General features: G+C 36.8%; 1 protein-coding gene across 1 annotated transcript; it reads right to left on the bottom strand.

Moving 5' to 3' along the window:
- Positions 1-13,625: 13,625 nt before the first annotated feature.
- Positions 13,626-15,230, bottom strand: LOC137388618 (uncharacterized). Its single transcript, XM_068075094.1, has 2 exons — positions 14,332-15,230; positions 13,626-14,151 (listed from the first exon to the last, which is right to left on the bottom strand). Exons 1-2 carry the CDS (start codon positions 15,220-15,222, stop codon positions 13,873-13,875), a joined length of 1,170 nt encoding a protein of 389 aa, XP_067931195.1. The 5' UTR covers positions 15,223-15,230; the 3' UTR covers positions 13,626-13,872.
- Positions 15,231-18,233: the final 3,003 nt, after the last annotated feature.

The following is an 18,233-nucleotide window of genomic DNA, read 5'->3' as shown; positions in this document are numbered from 1 at the left end:
CTTGGATCAATCCATTTCATGGGAGCAACTATACATCTAATAGAATAACATTTTACTTGTAACAATCTGCTAAAAGATTTTGAGAGGTTTCTCGAAACCTGTTTAAATGATTATTGCTGGTCGCGGGCTGGTTGTAGACTGGTTGTAGAATGGTTGTAGACTAGTTGTAGACTGGTTGTAGACTGGTTGTAGACTGATTGCAGACTGGTTGTAGACTGGTTGTAGACTGGTTGTAGAATGATTGCAGGCTGGTTGTAGACTGGTTGTAGACTGGTTGCAGGCTGGTTGTAGGCTGGTCGCAGACTGGTTGCAGGCTGGTTGCAGGCTGGTTGCAGGCTGGTTGCAGGCTGGTTGTAGACTGGTTGTAGACTGGTTGCAGGCTGGTTGTAGGCTGGTCGCAGACTGGTTGCAGACTGGTTGTAGACTGATTGTAGATTGGTTGTAGACTGATTGCAGACTGGTTGTAGATTGGTTGTAGACTGATTACAGACTGGTTGTAGACTGGTTGCAGACTGGTTGCAGGCTGGTTGCAGACTAGTTGTAGACTGGTTGTAGACTGGTTGTAAACTGGTTGTAGACTGGTTGTAGACTGATTGCAGACTGGTTGTAGACTGGTTGTAGAGTGGTAGAAGACTGGTTGTTGACTGGTTGTAGACTGATTGCAGACTGGTTGCAGACTGGTTGTAGACTGGTTGGAGACTAATTGCAGACTGGTTGGAGACTGGTTGTAGACTGGTTGTAGACTGGTTGTAGACTGGTTGCAGACTGGTTGCAGACTGGTTGTAGACTGATTGTAGATTGGTTGTAGACTGATTGCAGACTGGTTGTAGATTGGTTGTAGACTGATTACAGACTGGTTGTAGACTGGTTGCAGACTGGTTGCAGGCTGGTTGCAGACTAGTTGTAGACTGGTTGTAGACTGGTTGTAAACTGGTTGCAGGCTGGTAGCGATTAAGTGTACATTCGACCAATATACAGACAAGAGAAGACAACTCTGCGCTTAATTTAGTTTTATCTATATATAAAGTCAATAAATTGTTGCTTTTAAATCGAAAAATTGTCGTATTTTGCCTCTTTTTATTAGTTTATTTATTATTTGTAAATTTATTTATATAATGTATGTAAACTGCTGACAGCCAATAGCAAGAGAATAGCAACTTTCAAGTCAGCTACAGTCCATTGTTGAGTTGATGTTTTTCTTACAACAGAAAAAAGCATATCTCGTACGGCGGTTTCAATTCTGTTTCATCTCCACCTTTAAACTCCAGCCATGAACTCCTCATATGAAGTATTGGCGGCAGCACCACATTTTAGTCTAGTTGGTTTTGACATTGCCAGCAGCTATCATTAATAACCTGGCAACATTCTGATTAATAATAATTTGTCGCCTTTGGGAATTAAACTTTCATGAATATTGAATAGGAATACTTACATCTATGTACATATATTAATGCTGCGGTGAAGCTTTAAAACAATCTGCAGCCCGGATAAGTAAAAACATCCGTTACTTGTCATAGCAGATGCCAATATATGACCTTTATATGTCTGTCAGCAAAAGTCAAAATTGATGAAGAAACAAAGCTACTTTCTGTTGAATCACATTATTTGGACAAATTGCATACAACCACTAAAAGTTATTTTGGAAATATTATTGCAAGGGCGGATCTACTGTAGTGCATATGGTGCAAATGCACCACTATAAATATGGCAAAAATTAAAAAAACAGATTTAAAATCCATCAAAAATTGAGTAAGTTACAACTCATTTCACTGAGAACTTGCTTTGGGAGAAAATCAACGAAAACGGCCTAATAGAGCTCGTTATAACGAACCAGTTTTAATAACATTGACCTGAACTTGTTTAGCTTATAAACAAATGAGAGTGGTCCCAATAAACATCCCTAATTGAGCCACAACTTTCTCAAAAGAAGTACTACAAGCAATTTTAAAAGCAAAATGTCTTAAAAGAAAGGTCAAGAACGGACTTTAGATCATTTTGTTCAACGACAAAACAACAATTCAAAAAAGTATGCCCTAATATCTCTGTTTTATAATAGCATCGTTATGTAGCTAATACTGTACTACGAAACATTTTGTATGGTTGTTTGCAGAAACGATGGCTAATTTCTGCACAGCCAAACCAAATGGCTGTTTAGGTTTTGTGATTGATTTTGTCTTGATTTTGTTTTATTGCATAAATGTTTGTTAACTTTCTGTTTACATGTAATCTTGATATACATAGTATAAGGAACATTTTAAAACACCATATTAATTAATCATATCTAATGTCAATTTTTACCTCTAAACTTGTTGTTTGCTGCAAATAAATGATTACACTTTTTTGGGCTCAAACACACCTCTCCTTCATTCTAAGATGCCTAAATTTCAAAAAGTTTTACTAGCGCAGGGCCAGGTAATGGGGGGTCGCCCCGCACACCCTCTCCCACTCTAGATATATTACACAAATTTTGCACCACACACTTTTTTCCTAGATCCGCCCCTGTATTGACAGCTGCTTTAACAATCTTCCACCTAATATCCATTCTCTTAGCAGAGAAAGGCATTTTAAACACTTTGTCAAACTATTTATTTGATTTTAATGACTAACTTTTGCCCTTTTTCTCTTTTTTTCTTTTTCTGTGTCTGTATGACCTAATTTGGAAAGCATTTCTATTTGAAATGAAATTACTGCCAATAAAGTAACATATACATATATATATAGATATATATATATATTATATATATATATATATATATATATATATATATATATATATATATATATATATATATATATCGATACATATATATATATATCGATACATATATATATATATCGATACATATAATTATATATATATATATATATCGATACATATAATTATATATATATATATATATATATCGATACATATATATATATCGATACATATATATATATCGATACATATATATATATCGATACATATATATATATATAAAATCAATAAAGCAGACTATAACTTTAGATAAAACACTTTATTACTAATAGTTTCATGCTTGGTAAGAGCAATCTTCAGAAGATTGCTCTTACCAAGCATGAAACTAATAGTAATAAAGTATTTTATTTAAAGTTATAGTATGTTTTATTGATTATATATATATATACTAGCCATAAAATATACTAGCTATACTAACTATATACTAGTTATATACTAGTATTAAACATCAGCTTATAAATGATGAGAAGTAATGAAAGTTGCCTGCCACTTGCTATTAGCCTGGCAAAGCAGAATGCCAATGGAAAATTTTAGTAAGCTAACTAATGACAAACATTTACTTATGCAATCACCCTGCATGGTATGCAAAGCCATTGGGTATGTGCTCCCACATACTTATATTGGCAAGCTACCAACTCATTCTCTGGCCTATTGGGTAAGGTGTCGGACTGGTGGATAGAGGGTATGAGATCAAATCTTCTTCGGTATGGGTTCTTTATTCCAAGATTTTAATAGATATAGCTGAAATGCATACGTACGGACATAAGTGAGAAATATATATAATTTGGGTCACTTTGGGTCAAGCTAAATGCAGAGTCTTTTACCTTTTACTATCTTCAAAGGCTTTATCTTTAATAATCAGTACACCAAGCACCAATAGGAATGCACTAGCAGAAGCACCAATAGGAACGCACTAGCAGGAGCACCAATAGGAACGCACTAGCAGGAGCACCAATAGGAACGCACTAGCAGGAGCACCAATAGGAACGCACTAGCAGGAGCACCAATAGGAACGCACTAGCAGGAGCACCAATAGGAACGCACTAGCAGGAGCACAAATAGGAACGCACTAGCAGGAGCACCAATAGGAACGCACTAGCGGGAGCATCAATAGGAACGCACTAGCAGGAGCACCAATAGGAACGCACTAGCAGGAGCACCAATAGGAACGCACTAGCAGAAGCACCAATAGGAACGCACTAGTAGAAGCACCAATAGGAACGCACTAGCAGGAGCACCAATAGGAACGCACTAGTAGAAGCACCAATAGGAACGCACTAGCAGGAGCACCAATAGGAACGCACTAGCAGGAGCATCAATAGGAACGCACTAGCAGAAGCACCAATAGGAACGCACTAGCAGGAGCACCAATAGGAACGCACTAGCAGAAGCACCAATAGGAACGCACTAGTAGAAGCATCAATAGGAACGCACTAGTAGAAGCATCAATAGGAACGCACTAGCAGAAGCACCAATAGGAACGCACTAGCAGGAGCACCAATAGGAACGCACTAGCAGGAGCACCAATAGGAACGCACTAGAAGAAGCACCAATAGGAACGCACTAGCAGAAGCACCAATAGGAACGCACTAGCAGGAGCACCAATAGGAACGCACTAGCAGGAGCACCAATAGGAACGCATTAGCAGAAGCACCAATAGGAACGCACTAGCAGGAGCACCAATAGGAACGCACTAGCAGGAGCATCAATAGGAACGCACTAGCGGGAGCACCAATAGGAACGCACTAGCAGGAGCACCAATAGGAACGCACTAGAAGAAGCACCAATAGGAACGCACTAGCAGAAGCACCAATAGGAACGCACTTGCAGGAGCACCAATAGGAACGCACTAGCAGGAGCGCCAATAGGAACGCACTAGCAGGAGCACCAATAGGAACGCACTAGCAGAAGCACCAATAGGAACGCACTAGCAGGAGCACCAATAGGAATGCACTAGCAGAAGCACCAATAGGAACGCACTAGCAGAAGCACCAATAGGAACGCACTAGCAGGTGCACCAATAGGAACGCACTAGCAGGAGCACCAATAGGAACGCACTAGCAGGAGCACCAATAGGAACGCACTAGCAGGAGCACCAATAGGAACGCACTAGCAGGAGCACCAATTTTTATAATATTCATAACAAGTTCCATAATAATTTATTAATAAAACATGTATCACTCTATCTCTGTTGATTTCAAATCATGTGCTAGTCTGACACCAGCAGGGATACGTTGTGCGTCAGTAATCCTTTTGTGGCTTTTAAATGAATAATATATGTAGATAGATATCGTGTTTACTAAAAGCTTGGTTATGTCTATATACATAAATATTCAGGAGATGGGACATTCATCAATATGAGTCAGTGTTATGTTTGCACAAGGAAGCATCAATTTTGGCTTGTACTGTTTACTATGTTTAGTTTGGTTTTAAAATGTGTAGCAAGTTTCTTATGAAGTTGTACGTTATATCAATTAGGGTATCTTAAACATCACTTAAATATTCCCACGGTCTGCTTGAGAAGTGGTTTCACTCTGAGTTTTTCTCTGAACAAACATGTCCACGTTTGATTACTTTCTCTTTACTATATCTACTGAGAAGTTTGACTCTCTCTCTCTCCTCACCTGATTCCTTTAAGCTAGTATGTATTAGTTGAGAGACTTTTACACCGGCATCTTAGTATTCAAAACGATATAACAATTAGAATATCCCTATAGTACTACTCACCTCTATACACTCCATAAAAGTACCGCTGTCGAGTGTCGACATACATTGCTATAAATGACAAACAATAGTTTAAAGGAGTCGACAGCCTATAGCAACTGAACTTTATTTTACTTTATATTCAAATAAATAAAAAATGTGTCTTCTTTAGCAGAAAAAACTCATATAATTGATGAGATTGGAGAACTGAGCTACAGAACATGGGTAGCCTCTGCATTAGTGTTTTGACTCATTACGTAATAGGTAATGTTGTGTGGCTGCCAATTGGTTTTGTACAATTATGTGAAAGGCAAACTTCTAACTTGCAATGTGTGTTATGTTTTTGTTATATAATTTACTTGTTCTTGAGCCGCTGTACCTGATACACGTCAAAGTGATACGGAGCTACCAGAACCTGAAAACACTCTGACCAACTTTATTCAACCCGAGCATCACTAATTACCGCTAATATGCTTAACGGTAGTAAGAATTGATACTATTGCATGATTGTAAGTATGATGCCCTGTTATCTATGCAGTACAGTGTAGCTAAATCTCTCTGATGATATATTCACATCATCACTTACTCTCAGCTCTCTAGAAGTAATAGTTGGCAGTCTCTACTTAATATCAAATGTTAACAAGAAGAATTTAAAAGCATGTTATGTTGCAAAAAATTGTTGACCGCTTCCTAAGCTAAACACTGATCTGTTCCAGTCCATTAGGTAAGGTTGTGGTTTAAGGTGAGTTTAGGGAGATTTTAAGGTGAGGTGAATATTTTAGCAGGAAGATTGTCAGCTCAATATTATATAAATAAATTTATAATAAACTATCACGTTCAGTATTTCGTTAAAAATTATCTGTCTCATTTCTGAGCTAGATGTTTCGTAGCTTGTAAACAATTTACCATCTAATGTATTTTACTGTGCTGCTACTAAAGACATGTCAGCATTAGTTGAGATGGTGATATAAAAGTCATACTGCGTAACACATAGACAACGGTAGTACTTTATTGAGTCAAATGAAAACAGAATAAAAGATTCCAACCACAATGTCTCAGCTGACGCTATGCATTGAATATGTGTGCTTTAGACAACTTTAACCAAAAACACCTTGGAAACTTTTGTATTTATCCTTGCTTAAAAACAAGCAAAAGAAATTAATAAAAATTGCTACACTTGTAGCATTTGAAACAAAAACTTTATGCATCTAATCAGTAAGAACATATGTAGAATTTCATCAAGCGATTTCACCTTATGAGAAGTATGAAACTCAAGTTTTATATTGGCAGCAAACTCACTGGTCTTTCCAGATTGTATTATGATTCATTGTTTGTCTATTAAACTTAAATGACTTTAAATTGGTCTCATCGTTTTTATCAAAGTGTCAAAAGATCTGTACTTCCATGTTATAAGATCTCAACTTCAAATGAACAGACAACCAGAAATTGTTTAGCCTTCACCATCCTTGTCCGTCCTGATCCCTAGTCATTTTATAAGGATGCAACGAAGTAACATATGGGTAATTTTAGCTTGTAGCATCTGTCTCATCGACAACATTGTCTGTTATTTCTAGCTCAAGTTGGCCTGCCAAGTTTCTCTTTCAGATTTGTGATCTGAAAACCAGTAAGTGGAAATGGATAAGGGAGGAGCTCCTTTGGAATCCACTATTATCCGACAAGCGTAGTACATCAAGGCACTCGACATGAGAGCTATGGAAGTAGGAAAGTGTCTCCATATCCTGTCAATACGTTATTACGTATGTTGAAAGGTCTCCTATGCAGATGACAGCTTTTTAGGAAAATTTGTTGCATGCTATTTATACTCTGTACAAGATTTTTAAAAAGTGAACTCTGTCTTGAAATCTTTTATTTACATTTTCAAGATTATTGTTCAAATTTTAAAGAAAAGAATATGCACTTCTTAGTGTTGATATTAACAGCTTATTGTTGTAACTGACTGATGCAACAGTCTATGGCGATTTTTGAGTAATGATGGTACTTGCAGAAAGGTAGCAATGGCAAAAAAGAGAGTGATCACCAAATTTTATTTATTGTATTCTGCGTGCTAGTATCAGGAGCACGCAGAATACAATACAAAGGAACTAGTATTTTACTTATCAGTTGAAGCGGTGAGTTATTCACTAAGTGTTTACATCTACATGTAGTTGATGACATAAGTGTTTACATCTACATGTAGTTGATGACATAAGTGTTTACATCTACATGTAGTTGATGACATAAGGGTTTACATCTACATGTAGTTGATGACATAAGGGTTTACATCTACATGAAGTTGATGACATAAGGGTTCACATCTACATGTAGTTGATGACATAAGGGTTCACTCTTACATGTAGCTGATGACCTAAGGGTTCATATCTACATGTAGTTGATGACTTTGGGGTTTTCATCTATATGTAGTTAAAGCTTAGCTTCTTGTCTACTTATACTAAAAACCATCTAAATTAAGTAGTTTTGCTAAAATGGTAATATCACCGCATTAAAGTTTTTTTGATAACCAGAGTAATTAATTTTGGTAGAAAAATGACAATAACTTAAAAAAAATTATGCTGTGATCTTTCATCTGCGAATCCGTTTCACATACATTATTAGAGCAAAGGTGAAGTACATGTACTTCAACAATAAAAATAATGTGGATTCATAATAAAACTGTTATGAAGTTGTCTCCTCCTAAACTTTTATAATCTTAAAGGGAGACAACTATCAGTTAATTACATTGTAAAACCATTTTATCAATCTATACTCAGCCAAATGTTGCAAATGTAACCTAAGAATAGTGAATGGTTTCCAGTTTGTTTATGTCAGATTTAGCCGGTAAACCTAGCGTTTGGAGCAAAGGCCAATCAGCAAAGAATTTCTTCCCTTCCAGCATTTACCTATACATTCTAAACAAAATCTATAAAAATTTTATAAACTATGTTCATAGCAAACTAGGTTTGTAGAAGCATTTTGCAACTACACTAGAGGTGAATATCAGCTTACTATGAACGGAAAGAAATTCGTGCAATCTTGAGCCACAAAGAAACAAGCTGATGTGTTGCGCATCCGCATCCGTTGATATAAATTGCTCAAATAGCTGAGTATTCAATGGCTAATCATTTGCACAAGCTGTTGGTGAACAATACATGTTGGTATGCTTCTCAGTATCATACAATTGAAATGTAAACTGTCATTTTATGTCCATTACTAAACTAAAATGTGAGTGATAAGGCAAAGTATGCAGCCTTTTGTCATATAATTCTAAAAGACACAATCCTGAGAGTAATATTTCTTAAGAACCAAATAGCCGTGTCGCGTTGTTTCAATACGCCAGAGTTGTGCAATGCCAAGTAATCTCGAGCCTGGTGGATTAGGAGAGTCTAAAGCAAAGACATGACTGCAATGTTTTAGGAAATTTAAAACAGTAGGGTTGAACACCATCAACTAGGGAGCAACAGTAAGGTTGAACACAACCAACTAGGGAGCAACAGTAGGGTTGAGCACAATCGACTAGCAAACAAAGGAACATTGTCGCTTGAAAATGTGCTTAGTTTTGTAGGAAACTTGGACAACTGGGAAACTTATTTTGTCTTTTCTATGGATGTCACATTGAATTCATCACGTGTGTTCATATGTGTTCATATGTGTTCATATGTGTTCATATGTGTTCATATGTGTTCATATGTGTTCATATGTGTTCATATGTGTTCATATGTGTTCATATGTGTTCATATGTGTTCATATGTGTTCATATGTGTTCATATGTGTTCATATGTGTTCATATGTGTTCATATGTGTTCATATGTGTTCATATGTGTTCATATGTGTTCATATGTGTTCATATGTGTTCATATGTGTTCATATGTGTTCATATGTGTTCATATGTGTTCATATGTGTTCATATGTGTTCATATGTGTTCATATGTGTTCATATGTGTTCATATGTGTTCATATGTGTTCATATGTGTTCATATGTGTTCATATGTGTTCATATGTGTTCATATGTGTTCATATGTGTTCATATGTGTTCATATGTGTTCATATGTGTTCATATGTGTTCATATGTGTTCATATGTGTTCATATGTGTTCATATGTGTTCATATGTGTTCATATGTGTTCATATGTGTTCATATGTGTTCATATGTGTTCATTGCGTGTATCATCATCCAACAGGTAATTTTTCTCTCTCCGGTTATATCAATGTGACAAATGTTTATGCGTCAGCAGATATTTAGCGTGTTAAAGACGTCGGAGATAATAATGAGGAGATGACAGGGTTACAATCTGCCCACATCTTCTCAAATGCTCCATATATGTTTTGTAACAAACATGACAAACTTTTGCTAGTCATCTAATTTTATGACATTCAATCAAGCATATAGTCATTTGCTCATCAGCTTGCATGACAAATGTAACAGGTGATCACATACGCTGGGTTCCCTGCAACCTTCATCTCTTCTCTTACTAACAAAATGTTTTATTGCACTAGTCGGAAACTCGCATCTTAAAAAGGCTGTAATATATGAGGGCTTGATATTGGTGCGTGATCCTCCGAGGAGGAAATGAGACGCACCTCTGATAGCTGGGAGCCACCGACAGGCCATTGCAAACCGTACCGCAGTCCTAATAAATACAAAAACAAAAATACCTGATAAGGACTACAAATATTTACTGTGTCCAAGACTTATGCATGACAGGTTTAGCAGATGCTAAGTTTTCAGTAGGTATAGGTGATGGAAAAGCTCCAAAATTCGACCACCCCAAATTGTAAAGAATCATCTGTAGGCACTCTTAGCGTAAAAGAATGTGGTGGGAAACCTGTCAGTCTTATGAGGTCTTTAATCCCTGCATTAACTTTGGACAATTGCTCTATACAATGAAACAGGTTGTGAATGAATGTTTTATATAGCCCAATTTTTTTACAAAGCAGTGCTTTGGGATGATCAAGAATTGGCCCTACAGCTAAACTTAATGAAGGAACTCCAGCAAGCTATGTAAAATATTGTTCTTACTATTTGTTGTATTCAATAAAGGTAGAATGAAAGTAATTAGACCAGACATTATTGATAATAGCTTACTTAACAACCCTAAATTCCTTGATTGTTTTTGTCTCAGATCATACCTGATATTCGTTACATACCAGAGTATGAATTTACAACTCTACACTTCCGTAGAGCCCTGACTCAGATTTGAGTGAGAGACTTGCTGGTATGACAAAAAAGCTTTGTTGTCCTGCAGGTAAAATGCCACACTGTAAATATGTACACGCAGGTAAATATGTAAGAATACATATCTAAAGGTAGCAGGATGCAACTCCATTTGAAATATTTGTTACTCTGGTCAGATACTACTTTCAAATATATTGTTTTCAAAAGAAATCTTTTGCTATCTTTCGGAGGCCGCAGAGTCTTTCGTAAGGTTCAGGTATTATTCTCCCAGCATTTTATGTTATATAGTCTTTATTTAGAAATATATGGTGATATATTGTTTATATATTGATATATAGGAATATATAGTGATATACACTGATATATAGCGATATATAGTTACCAGTATAGGTATAGATAACGATATATAGTGTTTATTTAGAAATATATGGTAATATATATTGTTTATATGTTGATATATAGTAATATATAGTAATCTATAGCGATATAGACTTATATACAGCGATATGTAGTTCTAGATAGCTATATATGGTGTTTATATATTAATACATATATATAGTGATATATAAAACTAGAAAATCCCTTGTCATACAGCCCACGACCAAAGTGATAATGAAAAAAGAAAGGGTACTGCCGGTTGAGAAATGCAATATTAGCAGTCAAATGGCACTGCAGTGCAATAAGAGAACTAAAAATAATAACAGAAACATATTGCATTGTCACTATATACTTCGATCTTGTAAATTCGAATGATTATTGTTATAACTAAATATTATAATAATCTCATAAAATCGAATAACTATTCTTACAATTAAATATTGTAATAATCTTGTAAGAATCGCTGAAAAAATATCATCGTCATTTTCTTTACTTTCACTGATTTGAACATCAGTTGGAATACCAAAATACTCATTATAAGTGTCCAAAATGTCAGAGTCCGGTAGAATCGGCAAAAAAAGAAACGATTACTTTTCAGTACTTTTACGTTAATTACAGAAACCTTCGGCAATTAGACAATGCCATAGACTGATGAAATGTGCACGTTTTTCTCGTGAAATGCAGACGGCTTAATATTTCTACTCTCTGTCACACGGCCTTATCGGCGTTTCGTTTGCCGGTCTTAATTTTGATTAAAAACGTTTGTCAAGTTTTTATTTTGATTTTAGGCCAAATTGATCTGTCTAGTTATGTATAATCCGATCAGATGGGTTAGTTTTAGAATATTGCAGAAACTTTTCGAAGACTTGGTAACATATTTAAATATGTTTATATGTGTTTTGTATCATTATTATACTTAAACGACTCTACACAAAGTGGTTAAATTTGTTGATGAGATTTTGGTACAAGGGTTTGGTAACGGCCGTTAACGGATAATTTTTCAGGAGTTGTGTGCGCATATGCATTTATCATAAATCTCCCAAACAATCGCTTCGCTCGTGTTTGGTCATGGGAATATAGTGATATACGGTATAACAATGATATATAATGATATATACTGATATATAGAAATATAATGATATGTAATGTTTGTGAATGGCATTTTTTAGTTGTTTTTAATTATCTTTTATAACTAATAAAAAATCTTGGTGTCTTAAAGTTAGGATAGCAATATAGCTTGTTGTCTTCAAACCAACTTCTCTTTAGGGTATGGAAAACTGCTCTATGAAATAAGGGAAGCGATCTTATGGTGTAAGAGAAGTTATTTAATAACATAAGGGGAGCTATTCTATAACATAAGGAAACCTATTCTACAACATAAGGGAGCTATTCTATAACATAAGGGGACCTATTCTATAACATGAAGAGAGTTATTCTATAACATAAGGAAACCTATTCTATAACATAAGGAGAGTTATTCTATATCATAAGGAAACCTATTTTATAACATAAGGAGGGTTATTCTATAACATAAGGAAACCTATTCTATAACATAAGAGGAGCTATTCTATGACATAAGGAGAGTTGTTCTATAACATAAGGGGGAGCGGTTCTATAACATAAGGAAAGCTATTCTATAACATAAGGGGAGTTATTCTACAACATAAAGGGAGCTATTCTATAACATAAGGGAAGCTATTCTACAACATAAAGAGAGCTATTCTATAACATGAGGAGAGCTATTCTATAACATAAGGAGAGTTATTCTATAACATAAGGAGAGCTATTCTATAACATAAAGGGAGGTATTCTATAACACGAGAAGCACTACTCCGTAACACAGCGAAGGGGGAGCTAAAGAAAACTGGTGAGTAGCAAGTAAGTAAATACTGAATAGGATTATCTCTAGTGCCTTCATAACATCGAGGGCTGAGAAGTCATTGAGGTTGTTAGCATAGCCATGGTATCGCTCTTCACAACTGAGACAATATTGTTAGACTCCTATATATAGCTATCATCTCAGCGGATATTTTCTAATGCGCTTGAGAAGCGCTGAAGCTAGATGATATCCCTGAAGCACAGCACAATGTTGTATAGACCAGGCTCATAGACAAGGCTGTATAGGCAAGGCCATACAGACAAGATCATACAGGTGTTTGAATGTTACTAGGCGAGATTGAGCGTAGAGCTGAGTAGAAAACCTCACATTAGTGCCAGACTAAAAGGGAGTGAAGGCTGGACCGCCCATATTTTCTTATCACTCTTACAGAGAGGTAGCAGTTGGTGCAGGTGGAGCAGGTGTTTGTATATCAGAAAGCACTTCTGATAAGTTAAATGTTTGCCCTTTGAGATCTAACGCTGCCCTAAACTTTTCTTCAAGTGGTCGGTTCACTAGTCATTTTACAGCTTTACAACTTTATTCTGTTCATCTGATAAGACGTTGCGTTAAATGGTTCTAATTGCTTAGAAAGATAACTATATTTAAGAATGTTAAAATGTTGATAAAACCGGCGTTAGGCTATTCATTAGCTGAGTGTAACCTTGTGTACCTACATATCTGTAGCTAATAGATTGACAGGCATTTGCCTACATGTCTTGAGATTTAAAATATGACAGTCTTGCCTTGTAATAAAAATCTAAATAAATATGTTAAGCATGAAATGGACATCAAACATTTGTCAATGATATATAGAAAGTCAGTATTTTTTTAGCCAAGTATTATCATGCCAACTCACGTATGTAGCACCACATATTTTCATTACTGTTTCTCACCAGACTTCAAAACAATATATAAATTGTTATCTATATTACTATCTAGTTGTAAGACAAAAATAAAGAGATGTAGAAAAGAGAAAAACTATTGACTATTTAGAAGTAACAACTTTCATGCGTCGCAGTCCCGCTCGAGAGCTGTTAAGTTTAGTGGAATCGGATGATGGCTGGCTGCCGAAACTGTATTCAGGTGACCACATTGCCATATCTTCTTGGGCGGTCGTAGATCCATCTTGATGCCGTAGGCCTCTATAAAGACCAAAAACGCTCGGGTCTTCATCTGTACTTGAGTGGCTGCTAGCGCTGTCACCACCATCCTGGTCGCCGGAGCCGTATGACTGTGAATGCTGCAGGGAAAAGTTCTCTCGCCTCTGAAGTACAAGAATGAGCAAACAGTAACTTTTATTTCTGAAAAAACTAATCCTTTGAACTATATAATGTATTGTTTAACCTATGCGCAGAATGCGTAAAGACCTTTTGGAACCAGTCTAGCAGCATATTTAAGAAACAGTAACAAATACGATATGAAAGATATAAAGCTGGTATTTTACCTGCTTGGCATCTGTCTGTTGGTCTGTCTTTTGGGCTACCTCTTTGGGAAATATGCTGTCTGCGGCTATCACAGATCGCTGTTTCACCTTGCCACGGATGGATAAATGACCATAACGTCTTACGATTGTGTCATAATCTTTTGGTGGAAGTAGAATAGGCAGCTCCTTCTCTTGTTGCAGTGTGAGCTTGTGCGATAATTCATCTTGGACGTTTTCAAACAACTTGGAAGCTGTCTCAGTTTTCCTTTGGGATGCACTTCGCTGAATAACAATGTCCTGTCTTGCCTTCAGCGCTTCGTCGGCGGTCGGATAGTGACGAGAGAAGCCATTGTCAGAGCTGTTTGGGGAAAGAGAGCCGTGTGATGCCCCATCTGAGCCCATCGTATCTTGATGCATCGATTCATATTGTCCAGATCGCTCTTTGTGATGCCCAAGCTCAAGCAAGTCGTGCTCCATCGCTAGAACTCTCTGTCGATATTCTTCTTGAGCAATTAAAGTGCTGATAAGCTTCACAAAAATGGCTGCCGTTTCAGACGAGTCAAATACATAACCATGAACATGCGCCGCACAGTTTGTCTTTGAATTGTATCCAAGGAAGATACAGCCAACAACATTTGCATTCGGAGAGGTGTATTGTGATACATAGGAGACGTCACACATTTGTTGCGCCGGATATTTGATCTTTTGGGCTTTGCCTTTCTCACTAGTCACCTCTTGTGTAATCTGCAGCTCTTCTCTCGAAACTTTAATTGTCATTCGCCGCAGTTTTTTTGTTGATTTGTTCCTACTGAGCAGTTTGGACAATACCGGATCAACGTATTTCCTTCCGTGAAGACCTCTCGCCTCCTTCCAACCAAGGTACTCGACATAAAATCTACCTTCTCGAGGCATCGTCGAAGCTCTCTAGAACCACCTGCGAAGAAACAAGTTCTTGCATTCAAATGAAGCCGCAATATGATCTGTGACACTTTAAGGCTGCAAGTGGGCTCAATAACAAGCGAGCGACATGTGAATAATTCGAGTAGGTTTAAATGCTCAAACCAAAACAAAGCAGCGTCAATGGGAAATAATTGCTTCTTTGTAGGCTTTGGTAAAAATTATTCAACTAGTGAATCAATAGACAGGCCTTCCGAGTCAAATCGGTGCGGCTTTAAGCTAATGGTTTAAGGTTGTCGTGTGGTAGTTTTTCTGTGACAGTCATTCAGTGTGATAGCGTAAATTAATTACCATCAGTGAGCTTTAACATACAGCTCTGCTTCATTACTTACTTCTATTAATTTGACAGTAATTAGCCCAATAGTTTTAGTCCTTGTTTAATTTACCTGCGAGGCAAAGAACAGTTTACCAACTCACCCGTTTAACAGTTACTGTTATGTACGGTATTCAGTTGCCTTTCAGTATCTCCGCAAGTTTTGTAGAGCTGAATATCAGCTTCTATACTCGATGCTTTCAATGCTTGTAATGCTGTGTGGCACTGTATCAACAAGCGGAGATGATAAGCATGGCACTTAGAGTGGCATGCCATTGGCCGATGCCTATGACTTCTCATAACCGGACAATAAGAGGCGACACTGCATGCGCGTTGGATGATCTTTGCACTCGACGATGAATACAAATCAATATTTTTTTCAATTACAATATCTCATTAACCCTCATTCAAGTATATCTAGTTACGCATGCACCAAAACAATCCTTTTTTCTTTTTGGTGCTTCTTCAAAATGAAACAAATGTGATTTTAAACACAGGAGCTCATTAGTCTGAGATATTGACTCTTAATAGCTGGTCAGAAATCGTGACAATAAGAACTCCATAGCATCGACAGTTAACAGTGTCCTCTGCTGGTCGCTGTTCAATAGCAGATGAATGACGACTTTTGCTTCCGGTAAAATGATTTTGTTTCAAACCTTCAGCAAACCATTCTTTAATGCAGCTCTTTGTTTTCAACCCAGGACTTAACATGTTGGGCTACTTTTCATGACCCTGCGTAGGAAAAGAGTATTGGTTAAATATTTAGTGCACAAGTCTTTGACCTAATATCCATTTCGGCAGCATTCTTTATTACTTCTGATAGGTTTCTTGCTCTCTTGGTGTTGTCTTGGCAGTTGTATGAGCTCTTTCACATCAAGACCATGGCTGGTGCGAGCCTTCCGCTCTGAGCCAAACTCTGCTGTACTAGTTAAAACTAAAACAGTATGACATTATAACTGCTAGGTAATATGTCACATGCCGTGCAGGTAGTTCATCAATTGCGTAATAAAACTAGACTCGGGCTGTGCTAAAGTTGGTTAGATTCTCCATCTGTTTAAATAGCTAAAATACATACAAAGCTTGTCCAAAGATTCTAACCGTGTCAACAGATCTTTACAGACAGACAGACTTTACAGACAGTAACATTTTGACAATAAAATTCATGAGTACAAGAACTAGCATTGCATTTTAAGGTAACTGGCGAATTTTCTACCAACACAAGGATGTAGTTTAAAAGTAAAGGTATAAAATATGACAACCTTGTGATAAACATGTTTACTTAGAGGGTGTAACAGTTCGTTTATCAGCGTGTGATGAGTACAATTCAGCCGCTGTAAAAGCTGTGAATGCAGATGCTCTACAGCTGCTAATAAGCTCTTTTCGCGTTTTGTCTACATTGCTTCCACACAGAGCTTCACCATTTCTCCTTGGGCTTCCACATTGCCTTCACACAGAGTTTCACTATTTCTCCTTGGGCCTCTACATTGCTTCCACACAGAGCTTCACCATTTCTCCTTGAGCTTCTACATTGCCTCCACACAGAGTTTCACTATTTCTCCTTGGGCCTCTACATTGCTTCCACACAGAGTTTCACAATTTCTCCTTGGGCCTCTACATTGCTTCCACACAGAGTTTCACAATTTCTCCATAACTCTCTACATTGCTTCTACACAAGGTTTGCATGTCTCCACTGTTTTCATGCAAGGTGCTTTCATTCAGCCATATTGCATGATCTTTATGACACCTTTTCTTTAGGTTTAGTTGTTATGATGGCTTTTTCAGGAACCTATTCTCATATTCTTCTACATGATCATGCAAACTCAGCTCACAACTAAACAAATTTTCAATCGTCCTATATAAGATGGGCCCTGAAAGTACCTGTGTCAGCTGATGCACTGTATTGTAAATGTGTGCCTACATGATGAATCATCTAGGAAGCAGCTGGCATTACTCACACCTAAAACAGTATCTCACTTACCTATTCACACGTAACTGGGCTTATGATTAGGAAGGAAAACAGATTCTTTCATAAAGATAGCCTTAGGATTAAACACCATTAGAAAGACTTTGTTATCAAGTGTACACATTTCGTGATCATTCTATCTTATATTAGAAAACTTTTCCTGGAAGATTTCAACTTTGATGTGTTTGTGAATAATCTAATATACATATGCTCTTTTGTTGATTGGATAATGCATTGATCAACAATGGATGGAATGTACAGAAACAAATATATTGCATGATCGAGCCTAGCAAAAGCATATAAAATTCATGAACGGACAAAATAGCTTACAGCAGCGATCAACAGAAACTACAATAATAAGAAAAATACTAAATATTAAAGACAAAAACAAACAATAGTCAAAAACTGTAGCATGTACATGGTGCATGTATGTGTAGCAGTTGTGCAAGCTGCTGTGTTGTAGAAGCTATTGTGTGTATGTGGTGCATGTGTTTAACACTTGCAAAAACTATTGTGTTAATGTGGTACATGTGTGCGTAACACTTATGTAAGCTACTGCGTGTATGTGGTGCATGTGTGTAGCACTTGTAGAAACTATTGTGTATGTGGCGCATGTGTGTACCACTTGTAGAAACTATTGTGTGTATGTGGTGCATGTGTGTACCACTTGTAGAAACTATTGTGTTTATG

The sequence above is a fragment of the Watersipora subatra genome, chromosome 2 (assembly GCF_963576615.1).
Source record: "Watersipora subatra chromosome 2, tzWatSuba1.1, whole genome shotgun sequence".
NCBI classification, from domain to species: domain Eukaryota; kingdom Metazoa; phylum Bryozoa; class Gymnolaemata; order Cheilostomatida; family Watersiporidae; genus Watersipora; species Watersipora subatra.
The sequence above is the reverse complement of the archived record's forward strand: the minus strand, read 5'-3'. Positions and strand labels throughout refer to the sequence as shown.

Coding starts and splice junctions, on each gene's coding strand:
- LOC137388618 (XM_068075094.1), bottom strand. CDS start 15,222: ATGCCTCGAGAAGGTAGATTTTATGTCGAGTACCTTGGTTGGAAGGAG. Junction 14,152..14,331: donor AACAGACAGATGCCAAGCAG/GTAAAATACCAG, acceptor CTTGTACTTCAG/AGGCGAGAGAACTTTTCCCT.